Source organism: Lampetra fluviatilis, chromosome 27 (genome assembly GCF_964198595.1).
Source record: "Lampetra fluviatilis chromosome 27, kcLamFluv1.1, whole genome shotgun sequence".
Lineage (NCBI taxonomy): Eukaryota > Metazoa > Chordata > Hyperoartia > Petromyzontiformes > Petromyzontidae > Lampetra > Lampetra fluviatilis.
This window is the reverse complement of record NC_136301.1, coordinates 6174386-6201669: the sequence shown is the minus strand read 5'-3', so window position 1 is coordinate 6201669 and position 27284 is coordinate 6174386. Positions and strand designations below refer to the sequence as shown.

General features: G+C 46.1%; 1 protein-coding gene across 1 annotated transcript in view; it reads right to left on the bottom strand.

Moving 5' to 3' along the window:
• The window catches only part of LOC144942335 (SH3 and multiple ankyrin repeat domains protein 2-like), a 362265-nt gene that overhangs the window by 156518 nt on the left and 178463 nt on the right, over positions 1–27284 (bottom strand). Inside the window, exon 12 of the mRNA XM_078869142.1 lies at positions 24488–24962. Coding sequence (XP_078725268.1) covers positions 24488–24962 — 475 coding nt within the window. The remainder of the gene's footprint in view (positions 1–24487; positions 24963–27284) is intronic.

The following is a 27284-nucleotide window of genomic DNA, read 5'->3' as shown; positions in this document are numbered from 1 at the left end:
CGCTGGCCGATGGTGAAGACCGATGACGGAGTAGCAGAACAAAGGAGGGGGACGTCCCTGAGAGAGGAACGATCGTCAGCAATGTAGCATAGCGCACCCAGGCCATGCGCGGCACGCGATAGCTTTCGTGCAGTGGCGGATACATCACGGCTGGCGATGATAGTGGCCATGATTGTGGTCTGATTGTATTGCCCCTGTTCTGTTTTTAATTGTATGCACACAGCAAAAGAGAAAACAACAACAACAACTCGATAAAAAATTCAAAACGATCCCATGCTGATGGGAGAGCACGGTAACTGCCAGGCCGAATGATACCCGCATATGTTATCTTGGAATATGCCCGTTGACAGAAGTGTGCAATTGTTTACTTCACATTGAGGTATATTGGTATATAACTATTTTAATTAACCTATGTGCAGTAACTCAGAACTGAAATGCTGAATACCGAATACTTGCAGAATGCCAGGATACAGCTGTGTTCATATTCTTTATACATTATAATTGCATGTAATATTTATATAATTAGGAAGGGAAGACCAGACATACAGACTGAACCCTTCTGCCCTCTAACCAGAAGGCACCCAGGTGGCCTCACTAATAGCGCATGACTATGCACTCTCATGCACGATACCCAGGGCTTTTCCCACTCATTGGTTCCATTAATTAAATGTCCGCGCAAATCAATGTGCTCCGCTGGTTGTATGCGCTTGAGTGAAAAACACAAAAAAAAGTCTGTGCCGCGTACATTCATTTGAAGCATAGGAAAATGATTATTTCCACGACGCGCTTTCAAAACTATGGGTTTTTTTTTTACTCGAAATTTCCCTTTATATGTGTGTATAATGATTATGGGCCAGCCCAACGTCGAAAAAGCTAAGGATTTTGTAAAATACACCACTCAGAATATAAATTAGCGAGTTAAATAAGAAGGCAACGTGTCTCGTCCCCCGATGTATCCGTCTCTCCGCATGAAAACGGCTTTTTTTTTTTACATGATCCAATTTCACTGAAATTATGCACTCCCAGACGGCCGTGCGGCTGACGGATTGTGTCGGGAAGACTTTTATATATTTTTAACGTGAAGGTTTTTTGTAATAGTACTGCTAATGAATAAGTAATCATTTCATCACAAAGAGAGTTATAGTTTCGGGTTGCCACTATTGTAATATGCATTCTGTTGTCAACACACATAATACATTTGGGTGATGTAGCGTATCTTGGGCCCAAAAAAAGTTTCGAGTTAATTAAAAACCCCGTGTGTATATGTGTGTATTTTAGATTGAGCATTGTATTTTCTTCGTGGCAAAAAAAAAAGTTTTATTGTTTTTAGTGAACTCAGAGTATTACATCAACTGTTACGAATATCTGTTGACTCCATGAAAATGGACCATGGGTTGAGAAAAAAACCGACAGAACTGCACACACAAAGACAAAGATCCCCCCCTATAGCTTTAACAAACTGTTGGGGCAAGCGCTGTTAGCAAGCACCTATGAAGGCCGGTACAGTACACGAGGGGGTGAGGTGGCCAGCACCACGCTCAACCGCCTTTGTTTTCCCAGTACTCATTTAAGGCTGAGTTGACCTAGGAGAGACCCAGGACCAGTTCAGATAATCGTCACTGGTGTTGGCCTTATAGAACATCATTAAAATGTGCACCCTTCATTCACTTCACGTGCGATTAGTAATATCTATAAGATCTCCAGTAACTAACTGGTAGTGGGATTATGTTTGCCCTCGTTATGTCTGTCAGCTGTATCGTCGTCTAAACAATCTCCACAGTCTCGTTATGGCAAATCTGGTTTTATATAAGGACTAAGCATTCTTCACAATTTTTATTTCCCTCGGTTCAAAAACAACAATGTTCACAACTTTTGTCAAGATTTTATTTTTCATGGATGGATGTGGGAAAGGACGGGAGTAGAGGGGGGAGGAGGGAATTCAAGATTTAGGCTTTTGGAATATTAAAGCAGAGTTTATATTTCGATTCAGAACCCTTCAAAAAAAACCTTTTATAGGCCCCCGGTTAAAAAAAACTACAATAATGTTAAACAATGTTTGCCCATAAAACAAACAAACTTAGGTTTTTGGATAAAAACATTTAATTCTCTATTTGGATTCATCCCACCTCAAGCCCTCCGGATACAATCTTGCATATATTTCCATAAAAAAAAACAACAATGATTAAACTTTAGCACCCATTTTTAAGTGGGCCAAATTTTGACATTTTGGTTTTAGTTTTGTTTTGTCTCTCTAATCCTTATATGAGAGCACGAGCAGAGACCTAATTATATTCATGCCGCATTTTAGCTTTATAAGCGCTTCTAGAACATCGTTAACATTTCCATCAGTCGCCCAGCCACAAGTATAATTTTGTATTAAAAGAGACGGTCACTTTTGGAATACTGGATGTTAAATGTACACGCTCAGATCTACTTGAACGCAGGTCTCCCTGAAAAATGAGACTTTTAGTCTCAATGGGATCTTACCCAGGGTTATGAATAAAAAGGCTCCAATGAATGAATGCGATTCCTGTACCTTGCAGCTTAACCGTTTCGCTGAAAGCAAAATCACTGGTGGACCCCCGAGTTCAGCGTTTCACTCTTAAGCTGCCCTCCCATGAGCCTCCGGGCCGGACGAAGCGTGCGTCGAACTTGCAACCACCGATATGCAAGGAGGGGGGGGGGGGGGGGCGCCTCGGACGCGAGCGACAAAACATAAACAAAGGGGTCACCCCCCCCCCACGACCAACAACTCCAGCAAAAAAGGAAATTGAATGCTGGGATTTGACGGGGTAAATAGGCTCTCTCTGGACTCTGTTGCTTTCCACACACGTGCCGGGATTCCTTCCCTCTGACACCGTGACCCCGGCAAGAAGCAATCAAGGTGGTGGTGGGGGGGGTAACTCTGGCTCATTTGGCTTCTGTCTCACGTAATGAATGTCACCGCATCGATTGGTGATGTGGTCCCAGTCACCCCCTCACCGTCCAATGCCCGGCTCCGTTGACGGCCACAGCCGCCTGAGCGTACGTTTAACATTCCCGTTGCGAGCGGGGCAAAGAGCAGCAGCAGCAGCAGAAGAAATTACTGCCATTTATACTGCAGTCCTAGATCTTGGTGCTCACATTTTTTTAAAGTGACAGTACGAAGATAAACAGGTTTTTGTGTGCGTGTGTGTGTCCTATTGCATTGGCAGTGATGCACTAGGCACGAATAATAATAATAATAAAAATTCCCAACGCGTTCATCAATAACCCTGCCCGAAACGAGGACAAAAATATATAAGGGATATGTGACGTTTCAGGCAAATGGCCCCTTCTTCCTAGATATTGGCAAAAAGATAGCCCTCTTTTTGCCAATGTCACGTTTGGTGGGGGGGGGGGGGCACGTAACACTTAATGGCTTCCCCACGTGCGTATGCGGTGACTGAACACAATATTGGAGACAGCAAAGCGGCCATCGCGTGGTGCCAATTGGGAACCGGCGGTAATTACGCGACTCCAGCAACCGTGGCATGAATTAATCCTCCGCCACGAGCCAATATCCCGGTAGGGGAGCAATGGAGTGAATGAAAATGGGAGCTTACATTAACGAGTCCTGCCCCAATTGAAAAGCGGGATTATTAGAACGAAAAAGTGGCCAAAAATAAAATAAGCACGGCAAACGTCATTCCACAAACGATGGGGAAGACGCCGACGGATGCGACGCGATGGAAGCTGCCGCCGACGAAAATACAAAGTCGTCTCTCAACACCGGCCGGTGCCGGAACACGCGACGAAGAAAAAAACGAGATGAGCGATATCGATGCAACACGAAGCTGTGCTACGTTGAGGGTGTGCGGCCACAACGGTGGGAGATGAACAGGCTGAGTGGCCCTGGTTCTTCGTGGAGGCCAGGCAGCCTCTGCTGGGCTCTGCGACAGCCAGCGTGGACAGAGCCGTGACACGATGGCGTCGCAGATTTCTTCCCACCCACTTCTCCCCCCTCCATTCATTCATTCTGACCTCCTGGGACCCGCACCGCTATTGGTTCACGGTATATCACCATTGCATTCTCTCTCACGGGCAGAATAACCGGAACACAGACAGGTGTATGGCTGATTTATTTCACTATCCCTGACAAGGACCAGGGCCTCCCCGAGGAATCTCAGTGGAGCCTCTGAAAGTGATGCACGGCACTCCCCCCACTGGGGGACTACAAGTTAAAGGTTAAGATTGGGCCAAATACGGCTGCTTTTATAATTGGCTTTTTCTTCTGCGATATTATTTTGTCATGATTATGATTGTTGTTAGAATGAGTTTGTATCCTCGCAAATTGTTTGACAGGGTCCAAAGGCGTGCAAAATAATGTTTTGGAATATGTGGAGCTAATTTTTCAAGTCGTAAAGTAACGCTTTCATCAACAACTGTGGCCCTTTTTTTGTTTAACTAACAGGTGACATTTCAGACGATGGCTGTTCTTTATAGCACGATATAATTTGTTCAAGGCGACAAGATAGCAGAAACAAATTAAACATTATTTGGCAGCGTATGCTGTAGGTGGCGTCCATGTTGTTTTTTTAATGGACGCAATAAAGCCGTTGGTTCGTAACCTTTGAGATGTTGTGAACCTCTCAGCCCCTGCCAGACCTAGAAGGTCCTCATATCTCCACTATAGAATAAGTGTGTTGTCCATGAGAAAGTCAGATTGTTTAAACTTGTGAGGGCAAAGAAACATGTCTGAAAACAATTAATCAATTGTGAAAGTAACACACTTTTTTTCTTTTACTCAAAACAATCATTTGCGTCGTTGTGGAGAATATTAGCCTGACTGCTGATGAGACTGTGTCGAAACCGGTCCAGAGTGTTGCTTGTCTTGAATCAATGCTGCTGAAATGATGCAACCCAGAAAAGCCCATACTTTTACATGTGGAGAGGTGGATATATGAAGGTGATGTGGTCCCCTTAGTTCATTTGTTACTTTTATAATTATGTGTCCATGCAGTCAACCTAATTCAGTTAACATGCAATAACTGAATAGCAATTCACTCAATACGCACAAGTTAATTAATTACACTTAAATAAGGCTCCAAAGGAGGATTCACTTACAGTTTAATGCCCGTAACTTGCCATTAAGCAGAGCGGTGAAAAGCTAAGGCTCAATGGATGCGGAAGGCTGAAGGGATTTTGCTTACGAGCTGACAATTTCCAACCCCTCATCAACAATCCCTCTTGTTCTCATGCCATCAAACTACGCCTCCACTGGCAATAACCAAACTCTTCCTTTCAAATCATTATCCTACGTGGTGCACGTGTGTTGGACTTCTTTCGCACCATACATAGCCAACCGTGTTAATCGGAGGTGCGGCGCGGGGGGGGGGGGGGCAACAAACTAAATGTTGATGGCCGTTTAATGATATTTAGGGACAGGGTTAAAAGAAGTCGGTTGAATGAAAGTGATACCGTTTATTTGTTCATGAGGCTCCGACGCATTGGTGACGTTGAGCGAATGTTTGGTTATTGTCCGGGAGGAAAACAAAATAATGCAGTAACCACCGTGGGAGGGAGACAGGAGACCCCTGAATTCACTTAAGGGGGCCTTAGTAAATCATTTGGATGCCAAGCTGTGAACCTACCGCCGGTGTCATTGCATTGCAGCCCATTCGCGAGTGAGGGTACAATAGGTGAAATGGTGAATAAGTGAGGTTATTTCATTTCCCCCCCCCAAGACATGAGACAAGGTATAAAGGTGGTACACAAACAAAGCACTTACGGTACGGGAAACCCAGAGAAACGCAAAAGAACAGAGTGTGCAACAACAAAAATTTGAAAACTAGCACGGGGAGTGGTGTACAAATAGAGGTACGTCTGATTCGTTACGATCAGAATCGTATTTCATCCGACTTTTAGGAAGGTCGGTAGGTTTAATTCAACTTGAATCGATGTCACCCAGTCAAAAATTAACACAAAATAATCGTTAACGTTGCTGTGGAGCATACAAATAAGGAAATAATCTGACCATACGCCTCCATCCCACATCTTTCCCCCGATATCAAAAAAACATCGCGTATCTTATGAAGATCCCATCAAGCTGCATGGCCTTCTGGGAGTGCATAATGTCAGCAGCGCTTTGCTCACATTGAACCAATTCTGCTGAAATGATGCACTCGCAGAGGGCTGTGGTGTGGCCGATAAGATACCTAAAGCAGCCTTTTTTTGGCGAAGAACAAAACACGCGAAAGGGGTGCATTGTCTGCTTATTTGCTCAGTCAAAATCAGATCACGTCGTCATTTAAAAAAAAAACATTTTTGACAGTAAAATGCTGCGGACTCTCTTACTGTTGCCAAGTCGGTCAGCATCAGCCAGTTTGTTACAGATTCGTACTCTTTGGTTTTTTCGGTAAAGTCACGTAGGTAAAAAATTTAAATGAATTAAGTCACGACGTTTCGGAGGCAACACAAGCTTCCGTCTTCAGGTGGAACCGTCACAGCAAAATTACTGTACCAAGTGAAGAGAGCTCTAAGAGACACGAGATTATATACACACTTTGTTTTCTATTCCCAGCTTGATTAGCCCCTTTTTTTACCAAGTTAAACCAAGTGAAAATTTTTGCAGCCTTATGGTTTACTGCAGAATACTACAAGGCAACCAGTATGTCAGCTTAAATACTGCCTCCGTTTTTTAACTGTGTTCATGTGTGTAATTTTTTCAACCACGGCACACTTCTCTCTGCCCATCCGCTCATCCGTCCTCCTAATCCCCTGCAGCAAAACAAAAGGCGGCTTAACTTAGCCCCCCCCCCCCCCCCCACGGACTATCCTGGCTCCTCCCCCACCCCCTTAACCTGTATATATAATCTCGTGTCTCTTAGAGCTCTCTTCACTTGATACAGTAATTTTGCTGTGACGGTTCCACCTGAAGACGGAAGCTTGTGTTGCCTCCGAAACGTCGTGATTTAATTTATTTACATTTTTTACCTACGTGACTTTACCGAAAAAACCAAAGAGTATGAGTCCTTGCAGTCACGAAAACTTCAAATCTAGAATTACAGATTCCTATGCCGCCTACAATTGTCAGCATTAATTTCATCGGTACGGGCATTGAACGTTACCTCCACCTCTTTCTCCGGGCACTCTACATGTAGGATCACAGAGCTCGGGGAAATTGTTGGCACCGGATGTGGCTGCCCTTCCCGCTCGTCGGCGGTTTTTTCATAAGTGAAAAATGTGTTGTTCCAAACCAGGGGCGGTTTCTTCATTAGGGCGATTGGGCGACGCACCACCAATGTCATTCAACCACAGAGTCACGCTAGCCGTCACTGTGCCTCTGGATATAGTCCAATCAGCGTCATGCTACGTTCTGTGGAGTACCGCCTCTTTTTGGGCGATTTCCCTCCGGCTGAGAATCGCCCCGAGTGGTCTCATAGACTTACATTCAAAGATGTTTTTTTTCGAACGGGGGGCGCTGCAATGCATTCTCTATGGCTTCCGGGAGGGCTCGCACTAACGTGCCTACGTCATCATACGTAAGCACGTTTCATCCAACAATATTATTTGTCGCCACCTAGTGGAATCTTTAATAAAATAAACTTGAGTGCATTGTATTAATAGTGAGTATAGAAACAAACAAGATGTATTGTAAGAGTCACTTTATTTTTCATTAATATTAAAGAAGTGAAGTTGCCTTTACATGCTTAAGCTGTTAATTTATCCTTTGCATGGGTAGACCTTATCCTCATCAATCATCCAGACATTTGCCCCCCCTGAGAGATTTTGCAGGAGCCGCCACTGTTCCAAACCCCTCAGCGTTTTGAAATGCAATTTGTAGGAATGACGCTGCTGCGTAAAAGTAAAAAAAAACATGTAATCATTTCGACATCATTGCCGTATGGCCCTCTTGAAGTACAGACGAAACATTATTTTGTGACGCTGCATTGGCAGCGGTGCTGAAGCACTATTAACAAAAACAAAAATGTCAAAACATTCGTCAATAACACCGTGGCCTTAAAAGGAAAATATATATATATCTAAAAAAAGTAAAATAGGTGACGTTTTGGGCAGTGGCCCTTCTTCATAGGACATGTGTTACTTCTTATTGATACAAAATAAATATTGTTAACCGCTGGAACAAAAACTTGAAGAGGCAATCTGCAAGCAGGGACACAGCATCTTAACGATGCTCATCTCTACCGATGTATAAAATAAATAATAAACATAATCAGAATATTTATTTAGACCGGAGGAAACAGGTGTTCCTTCTTAGTGAGCTTGAGTTTACATTAACTTACGTAGTAATAATAATATAAATAAATAACACTATTTATCATCTCATTGTCAACATGCGATGTGGAGATAATGCTGCAACAGAGCTCAGCTAATCGGGATCATATTTGTCTGCAGTGATATTTCTGATCTTAGAAAATGCATATTTAATTCCATTCCGCGGACACAGATTGTGTGCCAACAGACCCAAATTGTGCACCCATTGTTTCTCACATGTATCATCTATATATATTACTGACACTAGTGGTTATTATCCTGTGGTGCACGCACGCCCTGGGGGTGTGAGACACGGCCAGATTATTTTGTAAAGGAAATAATCGAAAACACAAATTAAGCACGGGCGAGTAAGTGACAACTTACGTTGTCTCATTCACCCCCCGATGTATTTAATAACATTGCCAGTTTTTGTTTACGATTGAGAACCAAAGGAGTGCAAGGCCGCAGTAAAGGTTAAGTACTACTGACTTACACAAATGCAGCAGATCTGACCACAAGCTGTCCCTACACAGCTGTGGTTTCCTTCCAAGTGCTCCTTACAATCGAGAAATGTATTCTCGAAGATTAAAGGATAAATTATTAGATTGGTTTCTAAATACCACGAGCTTGAAGACGACAAATTAAATATCGGGTGAATTTACGTATATTTACGCGAGTAAAATTAGACTCCAGATTCAACATTGGCTCTGTGTAATTATATATAATTGGAATTATAAACTCGCATAACCCTGGCAGAGAAAGAATGATAAAATACATTCATAACACATGGCTTCATCTACGACACTGCGGTGCACATGCATAAATGTGGCTTTTTTCTCACCAACACAATGAACTTTCATTCCCCAGTCGAATGACAGCCCAGTGGAATGAAAGCACATTTATTTGCACACGCAATGAAGCGTTCTCCCTCCCTAATCTCCTCCCCGTTTCGCTCTTAAAGCTCCACCTCTTCTCCATTGGCCATTCTTTTTCTCTCCCCTCCGCTCCTTCCCATCCCTCCTCCTCCCTTTCGTGACCCCTCAGTACCCCTCTGTCGCGGTCAATTATTCCCTAGCCCTTTGCACCTGCCTGCCTTCTAAATCATTCTATTATGTAAAACTGTGTTAAGCGCCTTGAGTAAAAAAAACAAACGCACTATAAATATCAAATAAGACGAGGACTCGTGAATTAAACAAACATTGAAAACAAGAATAGATTTTACCCTTTCTGGCAATAAAACAGGTGTTAAGATGTTCAAACACTAAAGAGATAGCTTTTGCAAAGAATAAAGTCTGCATTAACCACACGCAGTACTTGTGGCAAAACATGCAAACAAACACGCTCTGATAATAAATGCATTGTCTTTGAAACTGACTGACCTACACAAGAGACAGCCTTCTTTATGACCTTGTCTCACCAGTGTCAGACCAGAGAACACCAAAAGGCGAACAGTACAAACACAATGCACGTATCGGAGCATTTATAGCTCGGCATGAGCAGCTATATCCAATAAACATTGTTGCAATGTTGTTTTCAGCAATGGCCGCCAAATAAACAAGCAGGGTAATGTCACTGTGAACCATGACTGAGCGCTTCCCTGGACAGGGATTGCGTTTGCTCCGGCTGAAACATATATCCCTCTGGCTCCCGGCAGAGGGGCAAACTGTAGGAGTTGTGGCCCGGAAGCGAAAAGAGGATTTGAAAAAGTCCCACAAAAAAGTAACAATAAAACGGTCATGTTTTCTTTTTACGTAAGAAGCAAAATGTAAAGTCATATTGTACACCTCCTAGGTATTAAGTGCAGGCTTGCTGCTCAGTGCCGTTGTACAGGGTCCCTGGACTGGTCTTCCGCGTAAGAACGAGGACACGCCAGTTTTCGGTGCGGTACATCATTCCCTGTGTATCTTCGCGGGAAAGAGGGAAAAATATAGTCGGTATTTTATTTAAACAGTAAAACCAATAATTAGCAAAATATGCAATATTTGGCTAAACATTCCTGCCTAGTCTATGTTTAGAGGTTCGAGTGTCTGAAAATGGGTTCTGGAGAAAAACTGAAACGTTATAACCTCTTATTTAAACAAGAAAACAAACGGGACATGTCGGTTGTCGGCAGCCTTCATGCAAAATGTGCATAATAACGCCGCTCGTCTGATAATGTGCGGCCAATCTTTGCTCCGTCGACTGCCCACTCAATCAAACGCAAAGTTAATTACAACGTCCACATCCTTGGGAAAGCATTTGCTGAGCCAGTACATATGAGAGATGGGTTGAGCCCTCGGGAGGACCAAGTGAAGAGATGACATTTCGTCAGCCTAGAGGTGATTCCACCAGCTGTGGGGATGCTGGTGAGTTCCAATGTCTCAAAAAAAAAACAATGTCCCAAATGTGGAATTTTTTTTAACTTAAAAACCACAGTGTTCTGCGCTGAAAGAACATCAATAGCCAGTCTGTTCAGGCAGACAATATTGTAGTAAACTCAAGGTCAAGAGGCCATCACAGCCAATTCGTTTGATGCCACCACACGTTATCGTTGAGTCCTTCAGCTATACTTTGGATCACAGCAACAACCTCACTCCACACCACAAATACAAATATAAGGTGAGAGATGGAGGCAAGTCTGGGCTGCGGCCGACGTCAAAAATAAACATCTTGTACAGGAGCCTACCATCGAAGCTCCCGGTTTCAACCTTCCACGCCGCAAATGGTCGACCATCAACCGAATCAGGACCGGGGGGCATGGCCATTGTGGCCACTCGATGCCACAAATGGCGCCATCAAAGATTTGGCGGCCTGCGAGTGTTGCGGCCAGGAATCCCAAACCATCGACCCGCGTCTTAAACACCCAGCAGCCGCCACCGCTGCTGCCTTCACTCCTTTAAAGGAGGAATGGGCAAGTTCCACTCTGCATCTGAACAAACAATTGAGTGGATAACAACATCTAAAATTACATCCTTAATTTGCTACTATTAATCGATACAAAAGAAGACGACTCTGCAGTGGCTATGACATCATCGCGTCACCTCCAAAGTCTGCTGCTCTCTTACATTGCCCCCCCCACCCCAATTTAATCTGGGACACCGATAGTCTGGGTCACTGCTCGGTACCTGTTTTGGTTACCTAATCTTTCCAGACGCAAATGAATGCTTGCAAAGGGCCTCTATTTGGTGTTTGAACATCTTAAGACATGTTTTAGTTCCAGAAAGAGTAAAACCTATTCTTATTTTTTCAGAAATGAGCGTTTATGTTTTTTCCGAAAGGTCAACACAAGGCCCCAGTATCCAGTCAACACAAGGCCCTAGTATCCAGTCAACACAAAGCCCTAATATCCATATTCTTAGGTTTTTTTCGGTAAAGCCACGTAGGTAAAACATTAAAATTAATAAAAGTAAAATAAAATAAAAATCACGACGTTTCGGAGGCAACACAAGCTTCCGTCTTCAGGTGGAACCGTCACAGCCACGACAGCTGTATCAAGTAAATGAGAGATTGCAAGAGCTACCTAGTATCCAGTCAACACAAGGCCCCAGTATCCAGTCAACACAAGGCCCTAGTATCCAGTCAACACAAGGCCCCAGTATCCAGTCAACACAAGGCCCTAATATCCAGTCAACACAAGGCCCCAGTATCCAGTCAACACGAGGCCCCAGTATCCAGTCAACACAAGGCCCTAGTATCCAGTCAACACAAGGCCATATTATCCAGTCAACACGAGGCTCCAGTATCCAGTCAACACAAGGCCCCAGTATCCAGTCAACACAAGGCCCCAGTATCCAGTCAACACAAGGCCCCAGTATCCAGTCAACACAAGGCCCTAGTATCCAGTCAACACAAGGCCCTAGTATCCAGTCAACACAAGGCCCTAGTATCCAGTCAACACAAGGCCCCAGTATCCAGTCAACACAAGGCCCTAGTATCCAGTCAACACAAGGCCCCAGTATCCAGTCAACACAAGGCCCCAGTATCCAGTCAACACAAGGCCCCAGTATCCAGTCAACACAAGACCCTAGTATCCAGTCAACACAAGGCCCTAGTATCCAGTCAACACAAGGCCCCAGTATCCAGTCAACACAAGGCCCCAGTATCCAGTCAACACAAGGCCCTAGTATCCAGTCAACACAAGGCCCCAGTATCCAGTCAACACAAGGCCCCAGTATCCAGTCAACACAAGGCCCTAGTATCCAGTCAACACAAGGCCCTAGTATCCAGTCAACACAAGGCCCTAGTATCCAGTCAACACAAGGCCCCAGTATCCAGTCAACACAAGGCCCTAGTATCCAGTCAACACAAGGCCCTAGTATCCAGTCAACACAAGCACTAGTATCCAGTCAACACAAGGCCCCAGTATCCAGTCAACACAAGGCCCTAGTATCCAGTCAACACAAGGCCCCAGTATCCAGTCAACACAAGGCCCCAGTATCCAGTCAACACAAGGCCCCAGTATCCAGTCAACACAAGGCCCCAGTATCCAGTCAACACAAGGCCCTAGTATCCAGTCAACACAAGGCCCTAGTATCCAGTCAAGACAAGGCCCTAGTATCCAGTCAACACAAGGCCCTAGTATCCAGTCAACACAAGGCCCTAGTATCCAGTCAACACAAGCCCTAGTATCCAGTCAACACAAGGCCCTAGTATCCAGTCAACACAAGGCCCTAGTATCCAGTCAACACAAGGCCCTAGTATCCAGTCAACACAAGGCCCAGTATCAAGTCAACACAAGGCCCTAGTATCCAGTCAACACAAGGCCCTAATATCCAGTCAATGTAAGGCCCTAGTATCCAGTCAACACAAGGCCCAGTATCAGCCAACATAGGCCCTAGTATCCTAGTATCCAGTCTTAGCGTCTTAGACCAACGACAGCCGCAATGCCCCAGCCAGTGTCCTCGACAACAAATCTGTATCATCCATACAGAGTAATCCCAGTTTATCGTGTAGATTATTATGCTGGATTAAACCCTGGCCATGCTTGTAGTCAACACAGACCATTGTGGTTTCTCAGCTGCTACTCTTTCATAAGCTTGAGCCTCATCATTCATTTTATTAAGTAGCATGGACTTCTTTTGCACGGGACGAAGCCAACCGTGCTAATCGGTGGTGCGAGAGTCAGCATATCTAACCTGTAATGTAGCCGGCATATCTAACCTGTAATGCTATACAAATGTATAAGTCCTTGTAGCCCCGCTCTCCAAACCGAATCATATTCTTGGCCATGAAATAAATACAAAAATCTTCACCAGCTTTCCATCTCTCCCATTCTAGCTGCCTGCCAGTAGATGTGAGCTCACTAAAACCGCTGTCCCATCTAAGCCCACTCTGTCTTTTTTTCCCTCAGGCACACTTGTATCTGTCCGTTCTTTCTCTTGCAAAAAAAAAACATTCAAATGCCATCAATTGCGGCGATAATATTTCCACTCCCTCTACGGTGATCCACAGTTGTGCAGTTGAAGAAATAAACCCATCAGGCTGCGAAGAGAATTACTATTTCCACGCAAACGCATGCTCGAGCTCATTTAAACAAACGCTGTCCTCGAGGCATGTTTAATTTGTCATTGTGAAATTAAATTGCGCATATTGGGCCCATCATTTCGAATGAATTTAAATTAACGCTGCCAAGTCGTCGTCAAGGATGATGTCCACTGGCCCCCGCGTCTCGTTTTAACCGCTCCAGGCAGGAGGAAGACAACTCACGCTTGGCTCGCCACCTGCTCAGGTGGTAAGTGGCCACCCTCGTCTTGGCGACGGCGAGGAAATCAGTTCTCATGCTGCCAAAAAAAACCAATGTGTTGAGAGAGATTCTGTCGCGCGCAACCTAATGATACCGATTTCTGATCTAAATTCCATATTTGTGCTGCTACAGTGAATACTGTCCGGAATTAAACTGGATAGGTTATTTTGTTTTTTTAGATAAATGTTTATTCCTCACATTTTCAGTCAAGCTTTTAAATATTACGCACCGTGTTTTGTGGAACCTGTTTTTGCGCAATCGTTTATATTATTTGGTTTTACAGATGTGTATTTAGATCCCGGCCATATGGTTCTAATGCCACGATTGTTACCGTTATACAATAATTGTATTATCCATTTTAATATTATTATTGCAACTTAAATACCAGTTTTTTTTAAATTTAATATTCATGATTAACCTCGTGTAATGCAACTCTGCCGTAATAAACGCGAACACAGGAATTAATTTGAATGCAATTTGCTCTCACGTCCACTTGCTTTCATTGTAAGAGGTCCCAGCGCTTGCTGCTATGGCACCAAATAGATTTTAAAACATCACTCGATGATGTTAATGCGAATCACTAAATCATCTGCCGTATGCCAAGTATTGCCGTGCAACAGATTTCTCTCGGAGGGACTTGTCAAGTCGCATTATATTTATCTCCCCACAAAACATTTTGGTAATGAGAGTGTGGAGATTTTCATTTTGAGGTTTACATTTTTATTGTTATGTATTTTAAAACCACGAAATGCTTTAGAAAGTGTTAACCTGACACATGATACGTCGGTGCACAGCCATAAAAATACATAATTCTATCACTGTCGGCGCACGATTAAATATCCGCGGTGTGCAATAATGGTCAGAATTGCAAAGGAAATAAATAAAATGAATAATTCAACACGAATTCAGCGGCTCGTGCCCGGTTCAACGTGGCGCCGTTAAAATGGAGGTTGTTTGCAGTGTGGTGGGATACTTTCCTCGTCAGTTCAAGGTTGGGGTTGACGTGACGCCTGCCGACACGAACGCAGTGAGACACGACGGACCCGCCACCTCATCCCGACAAGTGGCACCACCCTTCAGATGGTGACCTGTCCCCACAACGCCACCTTGAAAGCAACGGTCCCACGCGCCCAAAGCTTAGGCCGCCTTCTCGGCCTACGCGCACAATCCAGCCCGAGTTTACTTTTTTTTGTACCAGTTGTACCAGTTGAAAGGGTAAAAACCTATTACTATATTTTGCCACTGCTAAAGGAGGTCTCATAGTGCGAGTTTACTTTGTTCGCATGAATTGACCTCTGCACTGAAACATAAGGCACGCTACAAAAAAAAAAGATAAAGAAATGCCTGTTTTGTTAAATAACAAACTGTGATCCGCAGGCACACACATCTTCTGTTCCTGGTGAAGAAATTTTAATTTTGTTTTCAAGCTTATAAAAAAAAACATCCCTTCTCTCTAGAAAGAAAGCGTTTTAGGCAAAAATTTGATTTAAATTTAGTGTTTCTTTGGAAACGGTGTGTTTTACCACTGGCACTTCTTAGGCCTTATCTTGCACTTATTCACTCGTTGGCTCAAACTTTTATAATATGAATTTCATATTTGAAATTACATATCTTTCCTTTTAAAATAAATTAATTCGTATTATTAATTTATTTTTATCTGATGTCTTACATCTGCCACGGAAACGGCGTGTTTTTAATTGATGAAACCCGACTTAAGAGATTCTTAGCTCACAGGGTACTCCGAAATAAATTGAAGTGAATCTAACTGTCGAAAGTAAATGAGAATTAAAGTTTACTTTTCAACCTTCTGCATTACGCTTTACTTTGTGAAGAAAAAAAAACACGAGCCAAGACAGAGTGCACAAAATAATCTGGGTCGTTTGCGAGGAGGAGGTGTCATTCAGCACTGGAAGTTCTTTTCCCCATCCCTTATTGGCTTTCGATATTGCTCTTAACGAGATTTACAAAGCAATTACCACTCTTGACTCGCCTGGGAACCTCAGAGGACAAGTGCTCACGAGAACTTCTGATCTTTGCCTCAAGCGTCCCGGGATGCTCCGCTCAACTTTGCGTGTATCACTATCGGAGGACAAAAATAGCTGACCCCCCCCCCCCCCAAACAATTGCAGAACACATAATACCGCTTGCTCGTTTCTCTTTATCAAATGGAGACGATCCCTGCCCCCCGACTCTCAAAACTGAGCAGCAACCAGACAGACGGCGCATTTAGAAGTTGTGCGAGTAAGCTTCAGTTGCCGGCAAATCTTCTTTTAAGATCATTTTTCCCTCTCTCTTTCCAAAAGTAATTTTTGATGTGCAAAACGATTCAGGTACACGACCACAGAGGGATATGATTGGGGCTTGACACTGGCACAAACGCACATTACGGATTGCAATGCAATGGAGACCTTTCTAAAAACGCATGTTTAAATTAAACTGTTTAAAAAAACTGTACAACCCTGGTGGCTTCCTTAGCTCTGATACCCCTGTAGGGGATGGGAGGGCCAGGCCTAAATGCCCTCATGGATGCTCTTGAGAATCAATGTCCACTGGAGGAGCGGTAGTGAAGGGGCTCCATGTTTGGTGGTCAAGCTTCCTCCCTGGCCCTTAGTTTTGTACTTAGTTTCTCTAGAACAGCACCTTTTTCGAATTTAATGGTTACTGCCAAGTATAACTGGAGGATCAATGCGAATGCAGGATTTACGTTAAACAATTTCTACCACTTTTTTGGTTTTTAAGTAAAGGAATTATGTAATGAACGAGTTCCTGTCGTTAAAGCTCTCCAGCCTCAGACACAGCCAAACAAATACATTTGTCTCGTGTACAAGCATTTAATTGTTATTGTTTCAGCTGTCCCGTAGATTTAAAAGCTATTTTCACAACCAAATTGTAGCCACTGGGTCCTACGTTTCACTTAAAAATGCGTCAAGTATCTTAAAAGACAAGATCCAGAAAGGTAGAATAAAATCCAGGAAGCTTGAATAAACATGTCACCTGACCCAGCTTCTAAAATTGGCGTCTCACAGGAACATCCAATCAAACGTGAACAGCTTAAATACGATTGATTGGTCTGACTTCCTGTATATTCAAAAATGACTTCCGCGACCTGGTCCTGATGATGGTTGCTGTTGTTTCATGCCAAAGGTCGTGTCTAATTGTTGCTAAGCTTAGGTTGTGAGGGTTGTTCTCCGACTTACCGGTGAGTGAGCTGAATCTATAATAATTGGCGCATCAAACACTTGTACACGTGGCACAGGAATTTGCTCCGCTTTGTTGGGTAGTGGAGGGTTCTTAACGGCACAAATTTGTCCAGATTATCGAGTGGCCTTACCCAAAAGTCGTCTGGCTGCTTGCACCTCCCTGTGGTGAGTTTATAAAGTGGTACTTCAATTTTTGAACAAAGTTTCTATTTTAAAGGACTCCTCGCTTCTGCAGATTTCTGCTGGGCAGCTGGCTTAAGATTCCACAATGAAGAAGCATCAGCAGCAAAATCATCGGCAGCGAGCGTGTGGAGTATGGGGTCAAGAGTGCTCTCCGTATAAGCCCAGCAGCCTCTTCAAATGGCAGGCATGCATCAAGCACCTCACCAATAAATCCCAATGCCGTGTGCATGTTGTGTATCTGACAGGCGGCAGTAATCCCAGAACGAATGTGAAGATACATGCTATTCAAATTTATTTCCTTTGTGCATCTTAGCTGGCCACAAACGTCTCCTTGTAATTCCGTCAACCTCTGTACGGACGCTTACAATTTTAAAGCTCCCACCGACGGACCGCATTGAGGGCTTCTCATAACTCCTCGACTCGCGCTATTTATTTTCTCCAGCCACCCAAAATCTTTATTTGATGAAATATCTACTCCTGCCCTCGGGCCCCTTTGATTCAACAATGTCATTCAAAGCTGGCTGACTGGCCTTTGGGTTCTCCACTTGACCAGAGATTCCCTTTTCATATCCTCTGAGCCGAAGGTTGTGTCTAGCGCTGAGCTCTTGACACTCTCTGCCCCCTGCCCTTAGACCAACCTGTGGCTGCGGAGCCGCATGCGGCGGCTCTTTAATGACTGCATTGGTGGCTATTTAAATATTGAGGGTTTTCTTTTTCAAAGAATTCGAAGTCCAGTTTACCATGGAAGTCCAGTTTACGATGGGAGTCAAATTTACCATGGAAGTCCAATTTACTATTGGAGTCAAATTTACCATGCGAGTCCAGTTTACCATGGGAGCCCAGTTTACCATGGGAGTCCAATTTATCCCGCGAGTCCAGTTTACCATGGGAGCCCAGTTTACCATGGAAGTCCAATTTACCATGGAAGCCCAATTTACCATGGAAGTCAAATTTACCATACAAGTCCAGTTTACCATGGGCAGGAATCAGCAATCTGCGGTTCTGGAGCCGCATGTGGCTCTTTAAGGACTGCTTCGTGATGTTATTTATTAAGGACCACCACCGTCTCGTATCCACGTGCATTGTGGCTCTTGAAGTATTGAGTGTTTTTAACACGTAGGTTTTCGCGACCAATATTATTCAAATAATAGAGGGGGTTTTTTTTGGTTAGATCGCGTAAATATAAATGTGTCGTTAAACCCGCCACCACATTCGGCAGTCGCTTGATGAGGCTGATTGTAATTACCGGTGAAACGTCGCATTGGAATTGTAAACGGATCGGTGTGCTGATCTAGTAACGAATTGGCACGTTCTGTTTACGTGACAAACCTTAGTAATTGGCTGTGTTGGGTGTCGGCGGGTTTAACGACTCATTTACACTTACACATTCTAACACAAAAAAACCTCTTATGGATCGAGTGTTTTACCGAATTAGATTTTTTCCCCCTCTTCTTGTTGTTTTGGTTGCCGACCCCTGCCCTGCGACACACTCAGCATGCGTCTCACGCCATATGCAGCATATATTATATATATATTAAAAAAGGCGTTCATGCTTAATAAAAGCTTGCAACTGAAGTTATATGGAATATAATAGCACGGGCTATTTATTTTCCCAGAGTACATGGGAATTAAAATCACGACAAGTTCCATGAGATTTATGATTCTGTCAGAAGACCGTAATGCAGCAATTACATTTTGGTCATCATGTCTCGGTTATATTCCAATGTGCTCTCGGGTTATTACATCTTGAGGTGGAGAAATTTCCATTCGGAACTCGAATGGCGAGCAAGCGCTTCATCTCATGTCCACATGAATGGCACCCAGAGAATGACATCATAGAACTACATACAAACTTTCTTCAACATAATTATTCATAGCTCCAATTCGGATTTTGGCCATTATCGTGCAACTATGCCTACCCCTACTGACCCTGCCAACCACCACCTACTGCTGAGGGCAAAGACAAAGATCCCCCATATAGTCTTAACATACTGTTGGGGCAAGTGCTGTTAGCGAGCACCTTTGTAGGCCGGCACGGCACGCCCGGTTGCTTCTGCATCGCCCAGTGCTGATGTTTCCACACCAGACCAGATACCTATTTGAGGCTGAGTCGACCTAGGCGAGGCCCAGGACCGGTTCAGATATTCGCCACTGGTCTTGGTCTTGAGCGGGACTCGAAGTCGGGTCGCCGGGTTTGTAGGGCGGCACGCTAACCGCCGTGCCACCGCTCCCTAATGCTCAGGGCACACATTCTCCCACAAAACCTTCCTCACAATCCTCACCACTTCACAAAAAACACGCTCCACCCTGTGTTCAGAGAACGGGGCGGGAACTAAACATAAAGAGGCGGGGCCTAAAAAAGAAAGGGGGCTGGGCCTAAAAAGGAAAGGCGCAAAGATGAAACAGGAAGATGTGGGGCCTAATCAGGAAGTAGTAGGGTCCTTAGGAGTAAAAAGGGTGGAGTATAAAGAAGGACCTGGTCCTAAAGCGGAAGGAGCAGGGCTTACAGACGTTGAACTTCCCCGTTGATTGAAGGTAATAGAAGCATCGAATCAAATACTTGCAGCAAGCAGCATAGCGTTAGGCAGGCAGCATAGCTTTAGGTCTGCAGATGCAGCCACAGGCCAACTCGAAAGGCTTTAACCAGATTGGCTGGCACGCTGTTTCACGTCTTGTAAAGATCACATCATTGCATCACAATGGAAACAAAAATGTTTAAACTTCTCAAAGCTTGAGTATGCCAAATTATGTGACAAGCCACATATCTAATTTGGTGTTTTGTCTATTCCCTGGTGACCAGGCTGAAACCATCAACTCTCAATACTTGACCCCGTTGAATCACAGGTGGCTGCCCAGCATCAAACCCAGGATCTCAGCAATTTCCTTCTGAATTATTTTGAATGAGAAACAGTTTAAGCCACATTGGCACCTACAGCAATTTCAACTTTAAACTCTCTGGCTGATGACGAATATGCAATCAAACATGCGTTCTCTGGTCTGACGCTGGCGAGACTAGGCCCTAAAGAAGGCTCTCTCTGTCTCTGGTGTAGGTCAATTAGTTTCAAAGACAATGCATATATTATTTATCAGAGAATGTTTGTTTGCATGTTCGCCACAAGTATCGCGCGTGGTTAATTGCGAACTTGATTCCTTGAAAAAAGGTTTCCATTTGGTGTTTGAACAACTTAACGCCTCCTGTTTTATTATTGCCAGAAAATGGTCCAAGCCCGATTCTTATTTTTGATATCCAAACCAGTCTCCAATACCCTTCAACACGCATTCACCAGCTTGGCGAAGTACGGTCAAACAGCCCTCGTGACCGACACGGGGCATTCATCCAGCAGTGGATTGACAAAGGTCTGTAGAAATAAAACATTATTATCTACGTGGCTCGGGAAACAAGGGGTTAAAAATATAGGCGGCGCCAAATGTGTGGGTGAAAATTAGATACTTTTGAATTGGGTTTGAGCGGAGCAGATGGTCGGATGTCAAAAAATTTAATCAGTTTCAGACAAATAGAGCCGGGGATGGCAACTCAGGGGCGCCGTGGTAACAATTAAAGCAGACTGCGACGGAATCACCGATCTCGCTGATATTAGCCAATCACACGAAGGGGGGGGGGGCGTGTTACATCACTACTCGATCCACGGATCGATTGGCAAATAACCCGCACATTACAATTAACCCGATGTTTTTTTATGGATCGGCTCAGTGGAATCGATCCCAATTAATCCCAATTAGCGATCCACAATGCCCAATATATTGGAAAGCTACGCCCACTTTATTACATATACGGGCAAATCTCTGATGGGTGATTTTGTCGCCATGGCGGTGAGATGTTAACTACCTTGCCTGGTATACAAGAGGTTGTGGGTTCGATCCCGACCCTGACGCCTGTTGTTAATTTGGAGCTTGCGTGTTTTCACCCATGGTAGTGTAGCGTGGAATTTTCTCCCGGGTTCTCCGGGTTTTTTCCTCCACATTTAGAATCATGCATTGAGAGTATTTGGCTGATATAAATTTCCACTCGATAAGCCACTTCGTTGAGCAATCGTTTGTGGCCAAGTTGCTCCTGAAACAGACCTATATAGCTCAGTGGGCCTTACCTGGTTAAATAACAGTTAATCGTATGTGAGAGTCGGACTCCATCAGCTGTTGGGCTACAAAGGAAGAGCCGTAAACCCAATGCTTCAACTGCCCTGTGGTGAATTACATTTACTGCTAGATGCAGCACAAACGTGTGCGCACGCTGGACCCATACTAGGTGTGCAAAACACAACGCTTGTAGAGTCTGCTAGGTTTTTCACGTTGTCCTTGTCTGGCATCCACGAGGCTTGCCACAACAAGGTCAGCCTCCTGACCAGGGCCGGATTAAGGCACGGGGGGCTTTAGGGGCTGCAGCCCAGGGGCCTCCGTCAGCTGGAGGGGCCTCCAGAAATGAAGTGAAAAGTTATTTCATTTGTGAATGCTGAATTCTATTTGTTGTTAGCATTGTAAAAATATAATGTATTTTTTCTTTAACTTTGTTTTCTAATATTAGCGGGGGCCTCATAGTACCTGTAGCCCAGGTGCCTACAACATCTTAATCCGGCCTTGATCCTGACCTGTAAAGCCCTGCACGAGGAGGGACCCAGCAACCTCGAAGATATCCGCTCTCCTTTCCGCTGCTGCCGACCGCTTGGATCGGTCGACGAGGGATCGCTCAACATCCCCAGGGTGCGACTTACAAACTTCTGGGGGCCCGTTCCTGAGCTTACACACAGGGGCTGGATCAAGGATATGAAGGGGGCCTAAGGATAATAGGAGAGAATGGCCTAAATATGGATTACATATTGCAACAACTCTAAATGAAGTCGTCAAACATTTCTTTACCTATGTTAAAAGCAACACGTTCGACTCAAGGTAAATTGATCAAACATAAATTGACCCACTTACACACTTGTCTTCGAACAAACGCAATTTTCCACCACCCCCCTACCTTCAGCTGCGGCAAAAGTCACGCATGATGATCATCGTAAATCAAAGACAAATTTGATTCCAATGGCCCACGGCTACCGTCGCTCGGCTGTTACGTTGACATCAGGGCCCTTTTTAGCCTCGGGGTTAGCCTGGGGCCCTGCTTACACGGCTCCCACGATGTGCAATTCCATTCCTCGTCAGACGAGGGACTTTATGCATGTCCTGAAAAGGTATGGTTGCAGACTAAACCATGTTAATTCTAGATTTGAAGCTTTCGTGACTGCAAGGATTCATATTCTTAGGTTTTTTCGGTAAAGTCACGTAGGTAATTTTTTTTTTAATTAATAAAAAAAAACTAAGAATATAAACCATGCTACTCTTTTAATTGCATGGTTTTAAAGTTTTAATGGAGGATAATTGTTTATGCACAGGTGCCTCGCTTTTAAGAAGGGCACCTTGAAAGAAATAACGTGTGATTGATGGACATGGTAATGCTGAGTTGTGTCGTACAATATAAGATTCGCGGTAATTGTATCATCCGTTCTGCAAAATACCATCGTATAGTGATTATTGGTGCTTATTTTAACACTTTACAAAATGTTATTTTCTGTTGAAATATTTCTGAAATGACGGAAGGAAAATCATTAAAGTTGGAAAGAAATATATATTATCTGTCCAATTAGTGCCCTTGCAAAATGTTTTTTCGGAGTAATTGGCGGCATAGTGGTTATACGACCTTCATTTTACTGGGCTGTTTAATTGTTTGATTGTTGATGGTGTGACTGACAGCATCGAGATGTCCATTAGGAGCAGTATAGCTTGTAAAGTTGCAATGATTAACATACTGATGGCAGGATTATGTTGCAGAGTGAACTGTTGATGAAGAACATTCATCTCTTTTCATTCCGAAGTACTACGCAGCACAAACACAATCCCACAGAGTTGGTAAATACAATTGTAAAATCACACGAGGCTAATATTCGCGACAATTGTCGACTTGAGAAATGTTATGTTACATCGTGAAAAATAGATGTCGCACAACCCTTGCATTCATATTTTTCTGTCTCTCTAAATCACCCTGGCTATGAACCGGTCAAAGAGTTTTCGTCAGTCCGTGTAGATTTGAAACTCTAGTCAGGAACGCTATGGCACGCACGCACGGACGCACGCACGCACGCATTTTCTTTGTTATTGTGCCTACATATTAAGGACAAGGGGGGACCTGGGAGTCGAGACACTTTCACAGCAGTCGTCTCTCTTCAACGACCCTAGAGACGGGAGCTTTTTCACCAGAAAAGAATCGTGTCACCCACCAGCATAGGAATCTACAGCAGCCCCCCCCCCACCCACCTCCCCAGTCGGCCCTACTGCCTTGACTTTTCTTCTCATGCCTCGTGCCTGGGTGCCGCTTATCACACGCCGCACAATCGACCGATCTGTAACTCGGTGTGGACCAGCGCGCGAGCTCAGAAAAAGGCTTAACACCCCCAACCGCGCACCTCCGTGCAGGCAGATTAAAGGTGAGCGCCAGCCACATCGCCCCGGCAGGGGTTTCTGTATTTTAGCCAGATTTGGCAGATTGCCGATACCGGCATTCCGCGTTCACATTTCGTCCGGGGACCCCGGTGAGTCGATAAGACATGTTGGCAATCCGAACACAACACCGTTTACAAAAAAAAAAAAATACACATTTATTTTCTGCGCTCCCGTTTTTTTTTCTTCTTCTGGTTGTCGCGCGTGGACAGAGGCGGTAAAAGGTTGCCCCCGTGCGTCAAGGTCTTTCGATGCGACTCTTCAACGCATTTTTAATGACAGCACGCGCCGAGATTAACACAACGGAAACCCCATCAATGGCCCTGCACCGTATCTGCCCAGCGCCCCGCGCGTTTCCCCGCCTCTCTCACCGAAACGCGCTCTTCCATCGCGCACGTCAACTTTTTCCATTTCTGCATCCCTCCCCTTATCATTTGCCACGGCTTCCATTCCAGTCTGTTTGCCTCCCTATCAGAAAAAACCAAGTCTCTGCCACCTAACCACGCACCAGTTCCCTCATAGCCCGTCAACTCTCTCTCTCTTCCTTCCCGTCACTCCTGTCCTCACCCAAAACTCTTGTTTGTTCCCCAGCTATTTCCTCACCCTTTCCCATCACACTCACCCTCCTGACCGCCCGCCCATTTCAGCATCTCACCTGCGTTTGAATTTGCGATGTTGCCTCCGCAGGTCTCCCTCCATTTCGCCGCTGCCATCTCCAAACTGACCGCCCGCGCCTCCTCCGGCTCCCGCGCCCGCCAGCGAGCCGGAGCTGGCCCTCGTGCTCACCCCGGAGCCCGTCACGAAGGCGGTGCGCGTGCCTCCCAACGTGGCCCCCACGCCGCCCGTAGAGCCCCGCGCGGTGTTGCCCGAGGCCGTCCCGGACCCCGCCATGATGGGCCCGCCGCCGCCGGACTTCCCCACGGGGCTGGAGCCGGAGGCCACGCCGCCGCCGCCGGCCACGGAGCCCGGGCCCGAGACGGTGCGGCCCACGGGGCTGGAGCCGCTGGGCGAGCGGGAGCCAGAAGCGCCCAGAGCGGTGGCGGAGCGCAGGCTGACGCCGCGCTGCAGCGTCGGGGAGCGGCCGCTGCTGCCACCGGTGCTGCCCGTCCCGCCCACCCCGGCGCCAGCTCCTGACGGGGTGGCAGGAGGGGGGCGAGGGGCGGGGAGAGAAGGGGTCCGGCGTAACCCTCGGTTCACGTCGTCTTATTTGAGCGGCGTTTCCGTCGCGTCTCCTCCGTCCGTGCGACGCGTTGGCGGGCGGGCGACGAGCGGCACAGGTGGCCCGGCTGTCTCCTCCTCCTCCTCCGCTTGCTGCAGACGCAGCGTCGCTCAGGCGGCGCGTCAGGCCGAGGACAGCACCCGAGGGAGCTTCTCCCCACGCACGAGCAGCTGTCGGCGACGTCGGCTGCGTCGGAGGCTGAAATAGCGCCACGATTGCACGCGACCGCAGTGCAATGCGCTGGCCGCAATTCACACCCTCGGCCACGAAATGACATTTTTTATTCCAATTGCACCGGCAGTGGAAAGTTACAAAGTGGCGGGCCACTTTAATTTCTGCTCACGACAAGAGGCTGCTCCGCTTGTGTCCCTCAGGCCCTCTGCTAGGGTTGCCACCTGGCCTAGTTTCCCCAGGTTCGTCCTTGCTCACTCAGCGAAAGGTGACCCAGCCAACGGAGTGCCGACGAGTTTTAGAAATGTATTCACTCCTTCACACTTATGGCCATTCGCCGGCGAAATAAATGAATACTAAGCGTGTGGCGCAGTGGATATGAAACAAAGTGAGGTCACTGGGTGTACCTTGCATGGCACATTAATGCCAGGAATTTTTTAAAAATGTATTTACCGCGTCAGGTAATGTACCTCTTGAGCTTCTAAATTGAAACCAACGATGAGTCACGAATGGCTGGTTGAGTGTTGCAAAAGGGCCAGACCCTGATAGAAGATTGTAGGCCAGATCTAGAGGCTACACTAATGTAGGTGTCTTTATATATATAAAAAGAATAACTCCAGTTATGGGTCCAAGAGGCTGAGATAACCAAGCACAGCCAAGGCTTAGACCTTGCTGGACAGAGGGCACAGTTTAGGATAATGGAGGTCGCATTCCCCCGGAGCCCTGGCTATGAAGGGCCACAGGACCTGGGTCATACAAAGAGGATTGCGCGTGCAGAGGAGGACATTTGTGCGCTGAATTGCAAGAGGTGAAGAAGCAAAGCGGCAGAGGACATTGCAAGCAAGGAGCGTGCTCAATCGATCCAGCCGGTCCGGGCGAGACCCAAGTACAGCGGACGTGTGCACGCGTGCTGGCGGGGAGAACCGGCGGCACATCGACTTTCAAGGCCACAAGCAGCGGACGGAGCTGCTGGTGGTGTTGTGGTGTGTGGTTGCGGTGTAGGGGAGCGGTGGCGCAGCGATTGTGGCGTTGCGCTACGGACGACCAGGAGTTCGATTGCCGTTCATGGCCAACACCCAGTGACGATTATCTGTACTGGTCCGCAAATGAGTACCTGGTGCGGTGTGTAAACATCGCCACTGGGGAAACAAAGGCGGTCGGATGTGGTGCTGCCCCCCCTACCCCCCCTTCAAAGGTACTCGCTAACAGAAATTGCCCCAACAGTCTATTAAGGCTACACGGGGGATCTATGTCTTTGGTTGTGCCTTCTCGGATCTGCCAATAGCCAGAGACAAGCACAAGGCCGGCCTCCCCGTGGCACAGTGGGACAGGGTGGTGTGGTGAGCTGCTATAACGGGGCTCAGCACCAAAACTACCGCGGTGGCAATTTGAGTTGCCCGACCTGAGACGAGCGATTTGGCAGTCGATATTAAGTCGCGCGGGCAGAGTGGGGTGGGGTGAGGTTATTTTGTGGGGCGCCACGGTGGCGAGGAGATGTTAACTCCCTCGCCTGGTATGCAGGAGGTAGTGGGTTCGATCCTGAGCCTGACACCTGTATATTTAGATATTCTTAGTTATTTCGGTGAAGTAAAAAAAAAGGTGCCAACCCTACCAAAGGATCCCCGTACCTCAAAATAGGTGCCAACTCTACCAAAGGATCCCCATACCCCATAAAATGTGGCAAGCCTACCAAAGGCCCCAGTTGCAAAAAAAAAAAAAATGGCAACCCAACCAAAGCCGCCCCCCGCCCACCTCCCCCTTTACCTCCCCCCCCCCCCACCGCCGCTCACACAGGATCTGCTTGCGCTCACGCTGTTGGACAAGGGGCGCACAAGGGTTCTCGCGGGGGCGACGCGGTTCCCCCCACCTGAGGTGGACGCTTCGCGCGGGCGGTGCGACGAGGGCGAGCGGCTGCGCGAGCCGCACGAGCTGCTGGTGCTCCTCAGCGTGCCGTCGCCCGCGCACGGCCCCGGCGGTGCACTGTGCATGTGCGCCAGGTAGTGAGGCTGCAGGCCGCAGCCGCCTGCGGGGCGAGCGACCCCCGGCGAGCGGGCGAGCGGGG